This window comes from Branchiostoma floridae, chromosome 4 (genome assembly GCF_000003815.2).
Source record: "Branchiostoma floridae strain S238N-H82 chromosome 4, Bfl_VNyyK, whole genome shotgun sequence".
NCBI lineage: Eukaryota > Metazoa > Chordata > Leptocardii > Amphioxiformes > Branchiostomatidae > Branchiostoma > Branchiostoma floridae.
Window position 1 is genome coordinate 28,483,121 of NC_049982.1, and position 15,905 is coordinate 28,499,025.

General features: G+C 40.1%; 3 protein-coding genes across 4 annotated transcripts; 1 reads left to right on the forward strand and 2 right to left on the reverse strand.

The window, feature by feature from the left end:
- On the reverse strand, positions 1-5,811 carry LOC118414971. The gene is made up of 8 exons (XM_035819331.1): positions 5,562-5,811; positions 4,905-5,097; positions 3,593-3,740; positions 2,517-3,141; positions 2,144-2,285; positions 1,328-1,489; positions 746-878; positions 1-262 (listed from the first exon to the last, which is right to left on the reverse strand). Exons 1-8 carry the CDS (start codon positions 5,690-5,692, stop codon positions 45-47), a joined length of 1,752 nt encoding a protein of 583 aa, XP_035675224.1. The 5' UTR covers positions 5,693-5,811; the 3' UTR covers positions 1-44.
- Positions 5,812-5,943: 132 nt separating this feature from the next.
- LOC118414972 (coiled-coil domain-containing protein 172-like) lies at positions 5,944-14,103 on the forward strand. 2 transcript variants are annotated; one of them, XM_035819332.1, is made up of 11 exons: positions 5,944-6,185; positions 6,299-6,384; positions 6,981-7,097; positions 7,547-7,712; positions 8,083-8,184; positions 8,388-8,490; positions 8,734-8,863; positions 9,220-9,364; positions 10,177-10,286; positions 13,011-13,141; positions 13,541-14,103. In XM_035819332.1, the coding sequence occupies exons 1-11, from the start codon at positions 6,107-6,109 to the stop codon at positions 13,575-13,577; spliced, it is 1,206 nt and encodes a 401-aa protein (XP_035675225.1). In that variant the 5' UTR covers positions 5,944-6,106; the 3' UTR covers positions 13,578-14,103. The 2 variants fall into 2 exon arrangements, with proteins under 2 accessions (XP_035675225.1, XP_035675226.1); XM_035819333.1 differs by having other exon boundaries at positions 13,014-13,141.
- On the reverse strand, positions 10,528-12,413 carry LOC118414973. Its single transcript, XM_035819334.1, has 2 exons — positions 12,338-12,413; positions 10,528-11,890 (listed from the first exon to the last, which is right to left on the reverse strand). The coding sequence occupies exons 1-2, from the start codon at positions 12,402-12,404 to the stop codon at positions 11,052-11,054; spliced, it is 906 nt and encodes a 301-aa protein (XP_035675227.1). The 5' UTR covers positions 12,405-12,413; the 3' UTR covers positions 10,528-11,051.
- Positions 14,104-15,905: the final 1,802 nt, after the last annotated feature.

Genomic DNA, 15,905 nt, shown 5'->3' on the forward strand with positions numbered 1-15,905 from the left:
CCCCCCCCCCCCAAAAAAGCTTTGACTGATTGATGCACAGGTGCTCAATCCTGGTTGCACCTGTAGGCCCTGATGACGTCCCTGATTGGTGCGCGGCACACGGGACAGTTGTGTCCCTGGCTCTTCAGGTTGAGTCCGCAGCCGTTGCAGACGCACATGTGTCCGCACTGGTACAGTACAGAATCTACGGTCTGGTCCAGGCAGATCAGACAGTGTCCCTCACGAACCGCTCGAGTCACCGGGATGTCCTGGGTGTTAGAGCCTAGAGCAGGGATATAGAAAATCTTAGTTAGGGATCAGGGATGCCTTAAAGTATTCATTACAAATCTTAAAAGAATTCATTTGAGTTATACGATCCACTACTATAAGAAACAAAAAATTACAAATTGTTAGGAATTCATGTTTTTGAGTTTTATGGAATACATACGATCTTTACCATTACAACTAAATTGTAGTTTGAATTCCGTAAAATTTACTTTGTAGTTAGTATTCCCTAATATTAGTATGTATTCAATAAAACTCAATATGATTCCATAAATTCATCTGGAGAGTAAGAAGTGGAAGCTGATTTTGCTTTGTTTTAAGTAGAGATTCAGACACTAACTTTGGGATTTGCATGAATATTAAACTGTATATTTATTCATTGTCAGGAGATTTGATTTTGCAGTAGGTGTGGGGATTTATTTTGAGTTTGCAGTCAAGACAATAGTGTAGCACTACAGTATAAGTGTCTGATGAATCTTACCTGTATGGGCGGCCATTGCTGCTGCCACTTCCTGCCTGATGGCCCTCTGGAGGTCAAGTTGAAGGTCGAAGCTGACACGTACCATGTTCTTAAGCTCGTCTATCTCAGCTCGGAGAGACTGCATTTCTGGTCCCTGGAAGTATCAAAAATCATAAGTTGAAATTCCTCCTTGGTCCAACACCTACATGTCATACAAAACTGCAAGTAGGACATATAACAAAACACTATCAGAATACTAGGTTTTAGTTTGTTTTGCATAACCTGTAAACAGGCTTTAGCTAAAACACATTCATGTAGTTTTAGTACGGTCACAAGATACAAGGTTCAGAAAACCAAACTGCAAGGTTTGCAACCTCACCCACCAAATCAAATGGCAGTAATGGACCTTCGGTTTGAAAAGTCATTCTGTGAGATATAAGAAACTACTGCCATGTCACTGCCTGCCTTTAACATGTGTTATATTGAAGAGCAGTAAGAATTACCCAGTACACTGATTGAGCAATTCCAATTCAAGATATTCCCAAAGTTGTTTCAGGACTATCTGAAGTCTGACCCATCACTGAATCAGGTAAGAACATTTACCTGGATCCCTGCTGTCCCTGTCCCATCAGCCTCTGCTCCCTGAGGCTGGGTGTTGATCCCCAGGTGGCTGAAGTCGTTCCTGCGGTGGGGGCGGGACCGCGGGATGTTCTGTATCGACTCCTGCACCCTCTCGCCGTCCGTACCGGTCTCGTTAACCCTCCGCTGTAGGAAGAGACGAATGCGAACAAGGGTTCATTTGTGGCACCTAGACTTTTAGTGTGAACTGCTCCGGATCTCCAAGCAGATATTACGATGGCATAAGATAGTACTAAACTGGCCAGGGAGTGTAGTCAGCCAAGAGGTGTACAAACACACCCCTTGGCCAGCTTTACTCCTCTGGCAGCTTTTGATACTATCTTATGCTACTGTAGGATCTGCTTGGAGATTAGACTGCTATCTTTTATCTCCTCTAACATACGTACACAGTGCTAACCCATAAGACAGAGACTGCTGCCGAGCTACCATCAAGCCTCTATATCTGCATTTGTATATACAAACACATCTAAAGTTGGTGATTCACTTCAAATAAAAAAAACTGGCGCATCCCCGCCTTGTAATTAGCCAGCAAAAGGGTATGTCACCCCGTAAGGGGCGGTATAACCACGCCGTGTATAAACATGTGCGAACATGTGTGTATAGTGGCTTTGAAAAGGTCTCCCTTGACACCTGTCCCACCTTACCCTCCTTTGTCAACGTATATGGAGAATCCTAATAAATAAATAAATAAAAAAAAACCTTGCCTGACGGAATGATAGATGTTTAACCAGATAGTGAGGGAGGGAGGGAGTGAGGGAGGGAGGGAGGGATGTTACTTACCGCCACCATGAGCTCCAGAACACCTCGGAACCCTCCGTCCAGCGAAGAGCTGACCACATGTCGCTGCAGCAGCTCGCTGATGTCACTGACAATGTTCTCCCGCTGGGCTTGCTCGATGTCGTACAGGGTCCTCCTGTTGGCCCTAGGAAGGAAGAGAACAGACATTTGGTGGAGCTGGAAAAATAGTGATTTTTGGGATTACAGATTCCTTCAATTGTATTTTGCTTTGATATTTTTTCTGTTGGTGAAAGAAACAAGGAGGGTCACTACCTCAGAGAGAGTCTGTGAAGATGGAAGCGTCCCAGATGGTAAGAATGCCTATACGTCGATGGGAGCATAGTTTTAAGGAGTATCACTGAATTCTAAGACTTACTGCTGCTGTTGTTGCCGTTGCCATGGTGTTGGCTGCCTTCTTTGCAGCCAAGGTTGCTGCCTATGACCTTGCTGTGCTTGTTGTTGCTGTTGCCATGGGCCCTGTTGTTGTTGCTGTTGCCATAGGCCTTGTTGCTGTTGCCATGGGCCCTGCTGCTGTTGCCATGGGCCCTGTTGTCCCTGTTGCCATGGGCCCTGCTGCTGTTGCCATGGGCCCTGTTGTCCCTGTTGCCATGGACCCTGCTGCTGTTGCCATGGGCTTTGCTGTCCCTGTTGCCATGGGCCCTGCTGCTGTTGCCAAGGACCCTGTTGCCATGGGCCTTGTTGCTGTTGTTGTTGCCATGGACCCTGCTGTCCTGATGCTTGCTGTTGCTGTTGCCATGGCTGCTGTGCATGCTGTGCAGCCTGGTAAGAGGGCGGTTGTGGTGGGAAAGCACCATTCCCCATCTGGGGAGGGCCCATCTGAGGAGGGACCATCCATTGTTGAGAGGAGACAGGGGGAGGAGGGGGAGGGACCTGCCACAGCCAGGAGTGCAGGGAGACATCAGAGGTGCTCCCGGAGGTGAAGCTGGACACACTTCCTGTCTCGTCAATGTCGGTGGCAGTGGAGCTTGCATCATTGAAGTCTGTGGGAGACAAGACAGCATATTAAGTACGATACCACTTCCAAAAGCCACGCTTAGGATTGTGCCACCTACATGGACTACATATAGCAGTAGGAAGCAGAACTCCAGTCAGAAGGAAGATGTCTGATAGTGATAGGCATCAAAACGTATGTGTCAGCAAGTGAGACTCTACTATTTGTGTGAAAGAAAACTCCAATACTAAGTATATATGATACTACTTAAATGCCAGAAGGTCAACAAAATAGAAGCTAATTCTGTACAGTGTTATTACCAGATACTGCAATCAGTCGGCGTGTCTGTAGTGCAATGTGTCTGCAATTTTGCAACTGGCATTTTAATGGCAGTTCATTGGAATCAGGAGCTCTACTTAAAGTGTGAGACTGCTACCAGTTGAGCTACAGGGACATCCCTATCAATACAACATACTACAGACTGAGGTACATGTAATTACCTTGAGGTGGAGGTGGAGGCAGTGGAGGGGGAGGGACAGAGCGGTGGAACCTAGACAGACCGCCTCGGACAACGCTCTCCAACTCCCGCCTGAACAGGTCACTCTGTAGCACGTTACTCACACGGCGTTGGTCGAACAGTCCTCGCACCTATCAAATAGGAAGGAAGCATCGATAATTTCGTTATTGACTTCATTAGTGTGTGTAGTCCAATGTTTAGTGGCCGGGCTGACTCTGGGACTAGAAGCAATGAGTTTGATTCCAACATGCACATTACCATAAAGGGTTGCAGTCCTTAAAACGTTCACTATGCTTGACAAACACAGCTAGCAGAATCTCCTCAGAATTTGTATTTTGACTTAAACTTATGTTCAGTACATTTAGCAGTTCATTGACTTAAAGATATCTTCTATCAAGTGACATGAATGAAAACACATAATTAGCATAACAATAGCCAAGATGACAACAGAATGATGCAATGGCTAAAGATAGATCTGATCAACACTGGTCCTAGACTTTGTCCATAAAAGGTAAACATTACACTGTGATAATAAAGACAGTCCAACATAATTTCCAAGCAGATGTTTGGAGGCAAAATTGTTCCATTTTTCAGGCTTTAGCCATATCTGTTACAAACTGTCTGTTTGCATGGGTGAATAATTTTTTCACAAATGATGCCAGATAATGTTGATTATCAATAAATACTGATGATATCCTACCATAGTTTGATCAGATCTATCTTCAAATTCATAATTTTTCAATGATTCGGGTTAGGCCATGTGGATTTGATCATGCGGATGACACCTGTACACAAATCAATTTTCATCAGATTCTGTTTCTCAAAAAATATAATATATATCGCACAAAGCAGCTCATATCTGAGTACATATATGCTGTAAATTGATTTATAAAAGGATACTTATGTCATAGAAGTAAAGTAAATTCCGAAGTCAAAGAAGATAATGAAAGAACAAAAATTAAAAATCTATTGTATACCATGTATGTTACACTCTCCTGACCACTTAGATTTCACGATGAAGGCAACACTTTTTTTTGGGGGGGGGGCAATTTTTCTTTGCTGTTTTAATTGCATGCACGTATCAGTTTTGGGGTTCTCAGAGGATGTCATCCATATAATCAAATTAACATGGCCCTTTTTTCGCGGAGATTTAAGTTCGCGGTTACACCATAGACTGCAGTCTAATACCACAATAAAAAAATGCTCGCAGAGGTTTTAATTTCGCGGTAAAGGGGTCACCGCAAAAACCTCGAACATTAATCCACCGCGAACATTTCTACATTTACAGTACCCACCTCCAGTCTAACTGCTTCTGGGCGTCGCTCCTCAGTCCTTCCTTGACTTGGTCTATTCTGATCTTCCTCGCTCAGTTCCGCTGAGTCCGCACCTACATGATTACGAAAGAAGGCGTCCAGCTTCTCCCGAAAACCTTGACCGGACACAGGGCGATCGCCGTGAGAAATGCGACGAAGTTCGAACATCCTCTCCCTGAAAACCAATCGGGAAACTTGTTAGATTGCATTACAGATAATGTTACACATAGAATGGAAAATGTGCAAAATCATTTCACAGAAGAATACTATGGTGGTTATGTGATACAATAATCTATTATAGTTAATCTATACATACCATTGTTGCTCAAAATCAAAACACAGACTTGCAACAACTTAAATGCGTTGACCTTCTTGAGCAATTTATTAGTTTAACAACTTGTTGCATCTATAATTTGCATTTTTAAATGTTAAAACAATATTTTTCTGCACATGATTGCACCCTCCCTCCCCAAATATAAGCTCCAGACGTTAAATAATTAAGTTTCAAACTCTGCTGATGATCAAATTTGTCGTTAAGTGATCTGAACAGTTGTTGCTAAGGTCTTGACGTTACGTCTTCAACCAAGGAGGTTAAAATTTCAGCCTCCTTGCTCCAACAAAGTTCCGCAAAAACCTCACCTTTGTTGCCGAAGTAGAAACGAATCGACGGTCTCCCCTGGTTCTCCCTTCCCCTGCGGTTCCTCGCCGGGGAGAGGGCTTGGCTCCTCGAGCGATTCCGAAGAAGAGCTTCTTTCCCTTGCAGTTGCCATTGTAGACGCCCCTTAATGTTTACCTGTACGGTCTTAGCAAGCCGGTACTTTTATACCAGCTGTATGACTCACCTTCTGTTTTTGGAGGGCTTACCTGTACAGAGGTCAAATCCCTGAGCTACGATTGGTCGAAATTCTTCGTTTTTTCCCGCCACGGGTAAATAGACATAACGAGGTCAAAATATCGCGTTCTGATTGGTTAGTAATAACGTCACCTATTCCTGGAAGAGTATGAGTCATTGCGCTGTGATTGGTTGAGTTGCCATATCACGTGATATGAGGCAGACGACAGGATTTCCCGCCATCTTTAAATCTGTCTTTCTTGGCACACTGCAGACGAAAGCTGGCAACTTTTTAGCTTTTTCGCTGTTTTTCACCCTTTTCTGATGAACATTTTATTCTAACTAGCACAACATGAGTCTAAATGTTTTATTTGAGCAGATATTACATTCGGAACAGCGTGCACAAGAGCGTAGAAACCTTTTGAACGAAGGTAAAATTTTGTGGTTTGTGACGAAACTTCGGCATATTATAATAATTTTTCTTGTCAACGTTGAGATTTTGTCAGTAGTCTGCCAGTCACCAAACGTTTGTATGTTGTTTCAGTCAAAACCGAGATAGCAAAGTGCCAACAGAAAATCCTTGAGACCAGAGACGAGCAGAACTCTTTGCAAGGGAAGCTTGTGGTCAAGGTCAGTGTGATAAAATTTATAAAAATCATTCATAATCATTTCATATTAAAATTAGCTGTATGTGCACATACAATCTGTCAGACATTTAATTTTTTTATATGTTTATTCGGCCAAGGCTATTGAAAGGATGATCCTGTCAATAACTGTTTTTTCACTATTGACAGGCTATTCCTGTGGGTCAATATTTTTTGCACTATTCAAAAGATTTTCCAATAGCAATGGGATTTATAATCTATTCTAACAAGTTAATAAAGTGTTAGTGATTCTGCAGCTTAGTTTCTGTGTGTTCTGAATGTGTGAAGTCTGCTGTCTCTATGGCCTAGTTGCATACAAATCAATTCTCTCCATAAACGAGGGTGCATGCTCTTTTCAGTAAGGCGTAGGCAGCCTATTTTTATTTCCTGTAACTCGTTTGGGAAACCATCTTATCTACGTAATTCGTAGCGAGGCGATAAAATTTAGCGTAATTGCCTTCCTTGCTTTAGCGTAATACGTAGGGGGTTCTTCTGAATTTAGTGTAAATTGTTATCGGGTCCCCCCATGCAGACCCTCATAAACCAATTTACATTTTAAGACCCCTCTCGTACAACCCACAGTTACAGCAACTTGCAGAGGAAGAGTTGCAGCTCAAGTGGCTGGAAACCCGAGAAGCCATCCTGATCGAACAGAAACAGAAACTTCTGAAGGAGAAAGAGGGACATGAAAAACAACTGGTATCTATTATCATCTTTTGACAAACTTAAAATGATTGGTTTGAAGTTAGCCCAAACTTGGAACAAGTTGACAATGTATTGTTTTAAGAGCTTGTGTTGAACAGCCTAAGTTAAGGTAAACAGATATCTTTATTGATTGTACCACACTACTTTCAAGAGGGGGTGTCAAAATATTCTATGATTCTGTTATGTGTATCACCTGAAAATATTGCTACAGTGCCTAAAATGCGTCAACTTAGACTATTGAAAAGTTGTCATTGTCATGAAAATGAAAGAAACAACTTGCAATAAAATTTCGTTGCATACTTTTGCAATAAAATTTTATTGCATTGTACATGTACATGTGATGATTCATACATAACTCCAGACAACTGAGTGCTTGTTACTATATCTGTGCCCAAAACTTGCTAACATAACAGTTATAATAAAACATTGTATTTTGCTTCTAGGAAGAAGTCAGGAAAGAAGTGGTCAAGGAGAGAGAAAAGTTCTTGTCTGAGTTGAAGGAATTTGGATTGGCCTACGACTTGGGTGGCGATGGACATGTAAAAAGGCAAGAGTCGGCCAAGAAAGAACAACAGAAGTTGAAAATAGATGAGCAACAACTAGAAAATGGTATGCTATTATACTCGAGGAGTATGAATAGAAAGATTTGAGAATATTCAAATTAGTCACTTTAGGGTTGAGGTAGCATGTCAGTAATTGCCAGTAGGATTTCAGTACTGTCAAGACAGTAACTGAAAGTAAGAGATCAGTAATCATAGGACTTATCAGAAATACTTGTCAGTAATATTTCAGGAGTGACAGTGTAGTTCAAGTGTAAGGAGCCCCGGTAGAATACAGATGGTACCCAGGCTAGGTAAAGCTAAATTTACTGAAAAAATGTTGCTGAAATGTGACTGCCAGTTGACTGTTAGGTTACTGGCAGTCACATTTCAGTACTCAGATGGTTTGCTAAGGGAGATCTATTTGACCTTTTATGCAGAGCTGTCTTCCTACACTGAGCACAAGAGAGAGCTTGAAGAAGCAGAGAGGGAGAAGAAAAGAGCAGAGGAAGAGGTTGCGTCACTCAGGCAAAAGCACAGTCGTAAGTTTACAGGCCAACTGTCAATCAAAACATTTGGACCAATGATCAGAGTTGATGTTGATCACATCATTTAATTCAAAGGGCGCTGCCTAAATATTCATTCAAACAAGTTTTAACATTTACTGTACATTGTTGATATGATTGATAGTTATTCCTATGCCTGAATAATTTCTACAAGAATGTGTTGTTAATTTCTATTTCAGGCTTGGCTCAAGTGTTGAAGGAACACCATAAGAGAACAGCAGATCTTGAACTGAACAAGGAAGAATTGTCCCAAGCACCAGACATGGACCCAGAGTTCTTAAGGTATCGTTCCTGTCTTACTCTGAGTGTGCACTCAAAACGCGTCTGGACAAAATAATTGCATCCCAAATGCGAGTGTTTTATAGGGGGATCATAAATTTCATTGTTCCTACCTGATATAAAAAGTTCTTGAGATGAAAACTTGTTTATCTCTGACAGGATCACATATAGAGGCTTTTCATATTGACATGTATAGGTAGGGAAGTAATTTTGTGCCAGTGTTTATAGAGTCTAAATCTTTTGCAGACTCAAGGATGAACTTCAGGTGTGTAAGGATGACAGCATGGAGGCAGTGTGCAGCGCCCTCCGACAGGAGCTGAGGAAACTGCAGCAACTGAAGATCAAGAAAGAACAGGAGAAAAGAGAGCAGGAGAAGGTTGCAGTTTCTACAGTTTGTTTTTCACTCCAATGTTTAATTCACAACTTTTCAACAGTTGAAAGGAAAAATACTTTGTTTATTACTTCACAAAAGGATGTTTTGCTCCATTTCTTACTCTTCTTCTTTTTACCAATAACACAAATGAAGGTCAATGACCTGGACCAGATGGCAGTCACCATGGTTACCGTTATTTCATAATGTAGCAAGTGGCAGGACTGGTCAGCTGGAGGAGCTGGTCCCCATACAGGTGTACACTTTATTAAGCAAGAATATAAAGCTTGTTTGGTTTAAGACTAGTGAAGTTAAGAACACGTTTAATTTTACTTTGTTACATCTTATTTGTCTTGCTATAGGCAATGCTAGCAGAAGCTGTTATAATAGACAGCACTGGAGACAATAACACACAAGATTTGTCCTCATCCTGGGACAATGATGGACATCCAGACCATGACTGGGCTATGGACACTGGCATGGGGAAGTCTGAATCCGTCAGAAAGAGTAAGAGAATATTTTCTCTTTAAAACATGTCAAATATTCTGGCTCATTATCATCATAATCATTAAATGTTATACCTTTTGTGCTGTGTTCATGTGTTAAATCGTAAAACAAGCGAAGTCAGACTGAGGATAGCTTAGAGTATGATGCTTTTTCTTTAGCTATTTAGTAGTGCAGTGCAACTTTTGCTAATGCTCATGTTTAGGGCTGGGTACCGTTTTCTTATTGGACCAGAGTCCAGAAAAACCGGACCTGAAAAAAATTGGTGGACCGGATGTTGGACCTATTGGAAAATGAACATATTACAGGAACAGACGTTTACACGTTTTGGAGCTTACCAGTAGAGCTCTAGAAAAATAACAAGAACTTGAAGAGCGAAGTAATTAGAGTCTATAGTCATTTCTACCAAGTTTTGCAGTCAATCGTACACAGGCAGTTAGCTTTGTAGGGTTTCAAGATGCCAGTGGAATTCAAATATTTCACAAAACAGATTTCTTTGTAATGAAATGGACCATTGTTTTGAGTATCGTCCATTCACAAGTTTTCAAATACTGAATCAGGTTCAGGTTCATGTCTGGACCTGGACCTGATCCTTTGGACCTGAACCAGACCTGGACCTGAAATTTTGGTACCGGTACCCACCCCTACTCATGTTGTTTGCCAAGCTTAAGTAATGGGTCACCCCTGCTCTTCTCTGCTGTGTTGGGTTTCTTTTACGGGCAGAGGTTTAACAACTAAGCTTAAGGGGCTGGGGGGTCTCCAGATCTGACTGAGTTTTTCAAGATGTATGCTTGTACCTTCTTTTTTTACTACAGGGCCGGCAGCAGCAAGAAATGTACCCACTCGAAGACCACAGATGGCCACAGGACAGAAGCCAAACCTAGGAAAGCTGACAAGGAGCATCAAAGAAATGAAAGCCACCGAGGTGATCTATCCCTGTACTGTACCTATGATCAGGTTTCATGGATGTCCCTGTAGCTTAACTGGTAACAACCTCACAGTTGAGATGCTGGTTTCAATTACCTGGTTGCTGAGAGACCAATCGGTTCAATCCCCCTGGACGCTTTGCCCCAACTGAGGGGCGTTGTCCAGTACTCAATCAAGATCAAGAAGAAGAGATCCTGGGAAGGGATTATGGTTGAGATTGCACTTTGTCTTTTTTTTTGGGGGGGGGGGGGTCTCCCTTGTTTGAGGAGTTACGTTAAACTTAAAGCGGAAAGGCACCCTACCTGGATGAATATACCAGGAGAGCTACTAGTAAAGAAACAGCAAGGGAAATTGCTGTTTCTGTAGCACTGACCTACAATATGTGCCACTGAAGGCAGACTAGAAGGGTCTGAGTGAATGACCCTTTTACGCTCTGCATACTATTACCGGTACTACTAGTAGCTGAGGTTGTTAAAAAAAAGGCCTGAGAAAAGCAGCTTTGTTTCCAAATACAGTCTTAAAAATTAGACTCAGTAAGATTTAGGGATTTTTCTTTTCTTTTTTAAGCTGGCCTATGTGAGCCAATAAATACAGGTTACAATATGTGAAACTACATGTTGTAACATGCATGGCGACGCTGGTATTTTCAACATCTTAATACACTGTAGGTTGCGGGGACAGGTGAAATTTTAAACTCAATAATTCTACTTCTAACTTTGTAAGTTGATATATAATTTAGAGCCTGACATAAGGATCAATGTCTTCATTTTGCTGACTGTTGTCCTCTACTGTGTCTTACAAGTTTGCACAGAGGTCCTCCATCCTCGCAATCATTTACAATGTTCTCCTTCGGAGCCTCTTGCACAGCATCTGAAGTATGTCTTTTCTCTACAACTTGTTCAGCTCTGACTGATCTCTCCTTTGCTTTCGTCCTACGTAACCTTCTCTTCAAAACCTTTTTGTGAGGCCCCTTCCCTCTGGCTCTAGCCTGACCATCGTTGGATGTCACCACCTCTGGGCAAGTGTACGGTTCTTCCAAGAGCTGTTCGACATCCCTGTAGACATTGCCGTCGTGTATCAGAAACTTGCTCCTCCCTAACTCTGCTCTTCTGTGTTGTAAGGCTTCCACAGACATTCTGAGCGATGGTGGACACACCTTTTTCTCGCCAAGGTTTTGCAGCCACGTTGCCATAGTTACCCATGTGCTGTCTGTCGCTATTCTGAAAGCACGCAGCTCCAGTACGATCCTGTTGGTAAGCACGGGGATAGCGGGAAGGCTCGCGCGGCCGTCTAAAACGGTCCTGGTAATACCGTGTTTGTCGCAAGTCTCTCCGACATACTCGCTATCCTTGATTTCAAGACATGGGAGTATCATGTCCCACACAGCTTCTTCTTTCTGGGCCCTTTTTGAATACGTTAGCATCTGTCGCTTGATTTGTCCACATGTCAGATGCATGATGGTGGCTTTCTTTAATCTCGGGTCGATGCAGGTTAGGACAGCTGGCAACTTTCCTGAGGTCGGGAACTCGGAATTTTCAATGTAGTTGATTATGTCCCTCACAACTCGGACACTCAAGACCAAGTTGCAAGAATGCAAGTTTTCTGGAATAAAACGGAGACAAAAAATATTTGTCGGGTTATTTGAAGAACGTAAAAAACAGTGTAAATTTTAACATAATTTGTGAACAAAAACATTTATTGTACACTACCGTAACAGTAGTGTTTCCCAGGACATTTTTTTTTGTTGCACTAAAAAAGCAGCATAAGAAAGAGAAAGTCAATACCACAACACCTCATATTGTAACCTATTGTTTTAAGAGTTGAAGTGTTCAATAAATACAGTAAATGAACCTTTGTGTCAAGTTGTATGTAAATCTTGAGCCATTAATACTGTCTGTAGACACTGACTGAGCTCCCCTCCCCACCGGTACCCATTCTTTCAAATTCTTATTGACAATTCATCAATACTACTTTTCAGTCAAATCATTTCATAATCTTGTCTATAGACTTTAAGGCAGGTGATAAAAATGTTGTCTTGTAGAAACTTACCTGGAATCTTTTCCTGCTCCACCAGAAACCTTAATTCGTCTGGAGAAAAGGCCAGCCTTGTCTTCATGGCGGAGGCCATATTGGATTCTACCACTTTCAAATTTAGGGCAATCAGGGGGTGTTCCAAATAATCAAATCATACATAACATGTTGTTTTTTTTTTAAATAAGAAAAATAGATTTACCAGTACTACATGTTTCAAAAATTTAAAATCATAAGTTTAATATTGTTGATTTTAAAAACTAGATTTTCCAATATTAAAGTCAAGAAAATTCTTATCTAAAAAGATTATTGGTATGAATAGCTCTGAATACTAGTTTCTGCTCCTTTTTTTACAAACTTCATGATTGAAATATAAGAGGGATCTATACCGTTTCTAAAAACAACGGATATAGATTACCCCACGGATAAAAGTGGGCTTAACTTATACATGGTGACCAGCCCCTCCAGTTCTGTCCTGCCACTTGCTACATTATGTAATAAACACCACAGGGTGTCTACTACTTTACCAGCAACCATGGTGCAGCTGTCTGGTCCAAGTCACTGATCTTATTTGTCTAAAAATAGAGCAAAAACAATTTGTTTCCATTCTGTTAACTCAAAACTAAACATAATATCACATGCACTCTTCTTGTACAAAAGATAATGCTAACAGTGCTCATAATCTTCACAGCAGATCAGGGTATCGCCAAGGACTCAGCCTCGTAGATCAACCCCCAGCCAGAGCGCTAGCATACTCAAAGGACAGAACAGTGAGGAGGCAGAGAGACAGGGACCGGTCACAAGGAAACCAGGATTGCTCAGGTGAAATACCATCCCTAATGGAATTAAAATGATAATTGAATTTCTTAAGGGGTTTCATACTTAACTGAACTGAACTTAAAGCTACAAGTAGGCATTTCGTATGGTTTAAAAAAACAACAACTCAACAACGTCAAAACTGCTCAAGAAGACCACTGAAAGGAATCATATAGATAGAATCAGCGTTTTATGTGGACAGGTGGTCTTCATTTATATATATAACCTATAATAGAAAGGATTTTTTAATGCTTTTGTCAATGGGAAAAAACAATCTAAATTACTAGAAAAAGTGGCCATATTGATTCTCTGACAATAAAATGCCTAGCTTCAGTTGGATAAAGTATGATGCAAATGGTCCTCTAAGAATGACTTTCATTGTCTGTTTCCCCTTTCTCTCTATAGGTTGCCAGCAGCAGCAAAAAGAGTCCGCTTTCGCTAAAAGGACTAAGACGGTCTGCCATCACTAGAACTTACAATTAGTTCTGAAATTGCACAGTATTCCATGTCAAGATTCACGCGTTTCTCATAAGATTGTTGCATTTTTGACAAGTGATTCGTGTCTTTTTCATAACATTTGTCAGGATTTCATAAAATTTATACAAATGCTTATGGACACCCCTGAGAACTTGAAAATCTCCTACATACAAAATGTATAGTACAGCATTTACATTAACTTAAAAGATAAAAAAAGTCTGTGAATATATTGCTGTATGTAATTATTAACAGCACTGCATGTGTATAGGAAATCGTACAAATGAAACCAGACAAGTAGATATCTCTGAATATATTGCATTTGTTCGCCCATTAAAATAAACTCTATATCTCAATTATTGAGATAGACATGTTTCATCCTTTTCTGAATATATTTGTTACATGGATTTTCTTGCATAATTTCACATTCTTTTCTCTAGCTGCTGAATTATATGTAAACCACACCATTTCCTTGGTTTCAGAAATTATAAGTTGACAGCATAGCATTATGAGATAATAAAGGAGGACAGGGAGGAAAAATTGAACATGACTGTATTTGCCAAATGTATAAACTTGGCCCTGAAGCTTTGTTTTCATTATGTTTTTCCCAATTAAGCTCATTTTTTAAAAATCCAAGAACTGGTGTGGCCTTTTGTTAATGTGACCATCTAATAAAGTTTATGAGTAGAAATATTTAGGTTGAACAGTATCAACCCCTTTAAACTATTTCAATAAAAAGTTGTTACCTAAAATTATCATACTTGATATGCAGAATGTATGATAAATGATACTTCATTGGAAAATTACCTACTACATTATGTATACATTGTATGATGATTGTTATCCTTACAGCTTGGTCATCAATGTACAATGTGGTACATGACTATGTTGATAATGCAATTGGTGGGGGGGGGGGGGGCTGATTCGCAATTCTCAACATAAAGGACTAGGCACTGCAAAACCCCCTCCCCCAGCAATAGAGAACATGGCCAATGTTAAAAATCACGAATCAACAATCCCCTCCAAAACATAAATGCTGGCACTCCTGCAAAGGAGGCTAGAAGTATATATTGACAAAATGACAACACTACTTTTTCCGCCTACCTTACTGTGACTGGCAAGACTCAATATACATACAAAATGGTCTTCACAGCTGTCAGAGTCAAAGGTAACAAAAAGACTTAATTTTCAATGCAATTGTCATATAACTAATACAGTACAGAATGTCAATGAAGTTCAAAATATGAAATACCAGTCTTAGAGCTGCTTTCATTGGTATTGGTGATGACAGTATTGTAGATCTTGAAATAATGGCAATGGTTTTGTTTACGCAGTTTCGAAATAAGCCATCGCAAATACGGCACATGTTTTTGTACTACAGAATTGTTTTGAGTGCGCACAACGTAAAAAGAGTCCTTTCGATATAAAATCCCCGCTAACACATATTATCGAATGAATTCGTAGCATATTCTATGTTGCGTGCAACCACACCATGGCTAGTGCAACAAAAAGCTTCTATCAGCTGCAAATTACCTTAAAAATTTCTTTCCATGTCTCCCTCTTTTGTGGCATTCATTTCATTTATTTACAATTTATGACAGCCTTGTTGTTCGCTTTGCAGTTCAAATTTACACTTGCCGGTTTAACAAAACATTCCAATCCACCATTATTAAATAGCAATAATCATCATAATAGTATACTCCATTTTATGGACATTTAAAGTAATACTCTTTTACTTCTTAGTAATACTTAAAAGATACTTTTAATAATATCCTAACTATGATCTAATTTCCATTTGCTATAATCCACAATTTCATTGTAGCTGAAATCACAGTTCCATACCATTTGCATTAATGGCAATATATTGAATTGTTATTATATGAAAATAATAATAGCTTCCTCATACTCATCTATTGTATAACTGCCACAATTCTGTTTCACCTTATAATTAAAGTTTCTTGATTTAATATCTAACTTATTATAAGTTCATTAACACATTCAAAACCTCAGAAATTCATTCATTATTTCTTTTGTATGTTGTTGTTTTCATGTGCAATTTACCATAGGCACAGTTATTTTGCTGTAACAATTTAAGGCACTATTTCTGAGTTTCGTGTGTATTATTCTTAAAAAGAAACCTTCAACTAACTCCATTTGACATTTAACAACTGGTATGTGTATTATTCTTAAAAAGAAACCTTCACTAACTCCATTTGACATTTTACAAGTCTATTCACTTTTACAAGTAGATTTTTTCTGTAATTATACAAAAAATAGGAACTGACAAATTACATGA

Coding starts and splice junctions, on each gene's coding strand:
- LOC118414973 (XM_035819334.1), bottom strand. CDS start 12,404: ATGAAGACAAGGCTGGCCTTTTCTCCAGACGAATTAAGGTTTCTGGTG. Junction 11,891..12,337: donor GGAGCAGGAAAAGATTCCAG/GTAAGTTTCTAC, acceptor GTTTTATTCCAG/AAAACTTGCATTCTTGCAAC.
- LOC118414972 (XM_035819332.1), top strand. CDS start 6,107: ATGAGTCTAAATGTTTTATTTGAGCAGATATTACATTCGGAACAGCGT. Junction 8,491..8,733: donor ATGGACCCAGAGTTCTTAAG/GTATCGTTCCTG, acceptor AATCTTTTGCAG/ACTCAAGGATGAACTTCAGG. Junction 13,142..13,540: donor AGGAAACCAGGATTGCTCAG/GTGAAATACCAT, acceptor TTCTCTCTATAG/GTTGCCAGCAGCAGCAAAAA.
- LOC118414971 (XM_035819331.1), bottom strand. CDS start 5,692: ATGGCAACTGCAAGGGAAAGAAGCTCTTCTTCGGAATCGCTCGAGGAG. Junction 5,098..5,561: donor TTTCTACTTCGGCAACAAAG/GTGAGGTTTTTG, acceptor ATTGGTTTTCAG/GGAGAGGATGTTCGAACTTC. Junction 3,142..3,592: donor GCCTCCACCTCCACCTCAAG/GTAATTACATGT, acceptor TGTCTCCCACAG/ACTTCAATGATGCAAGCTCC.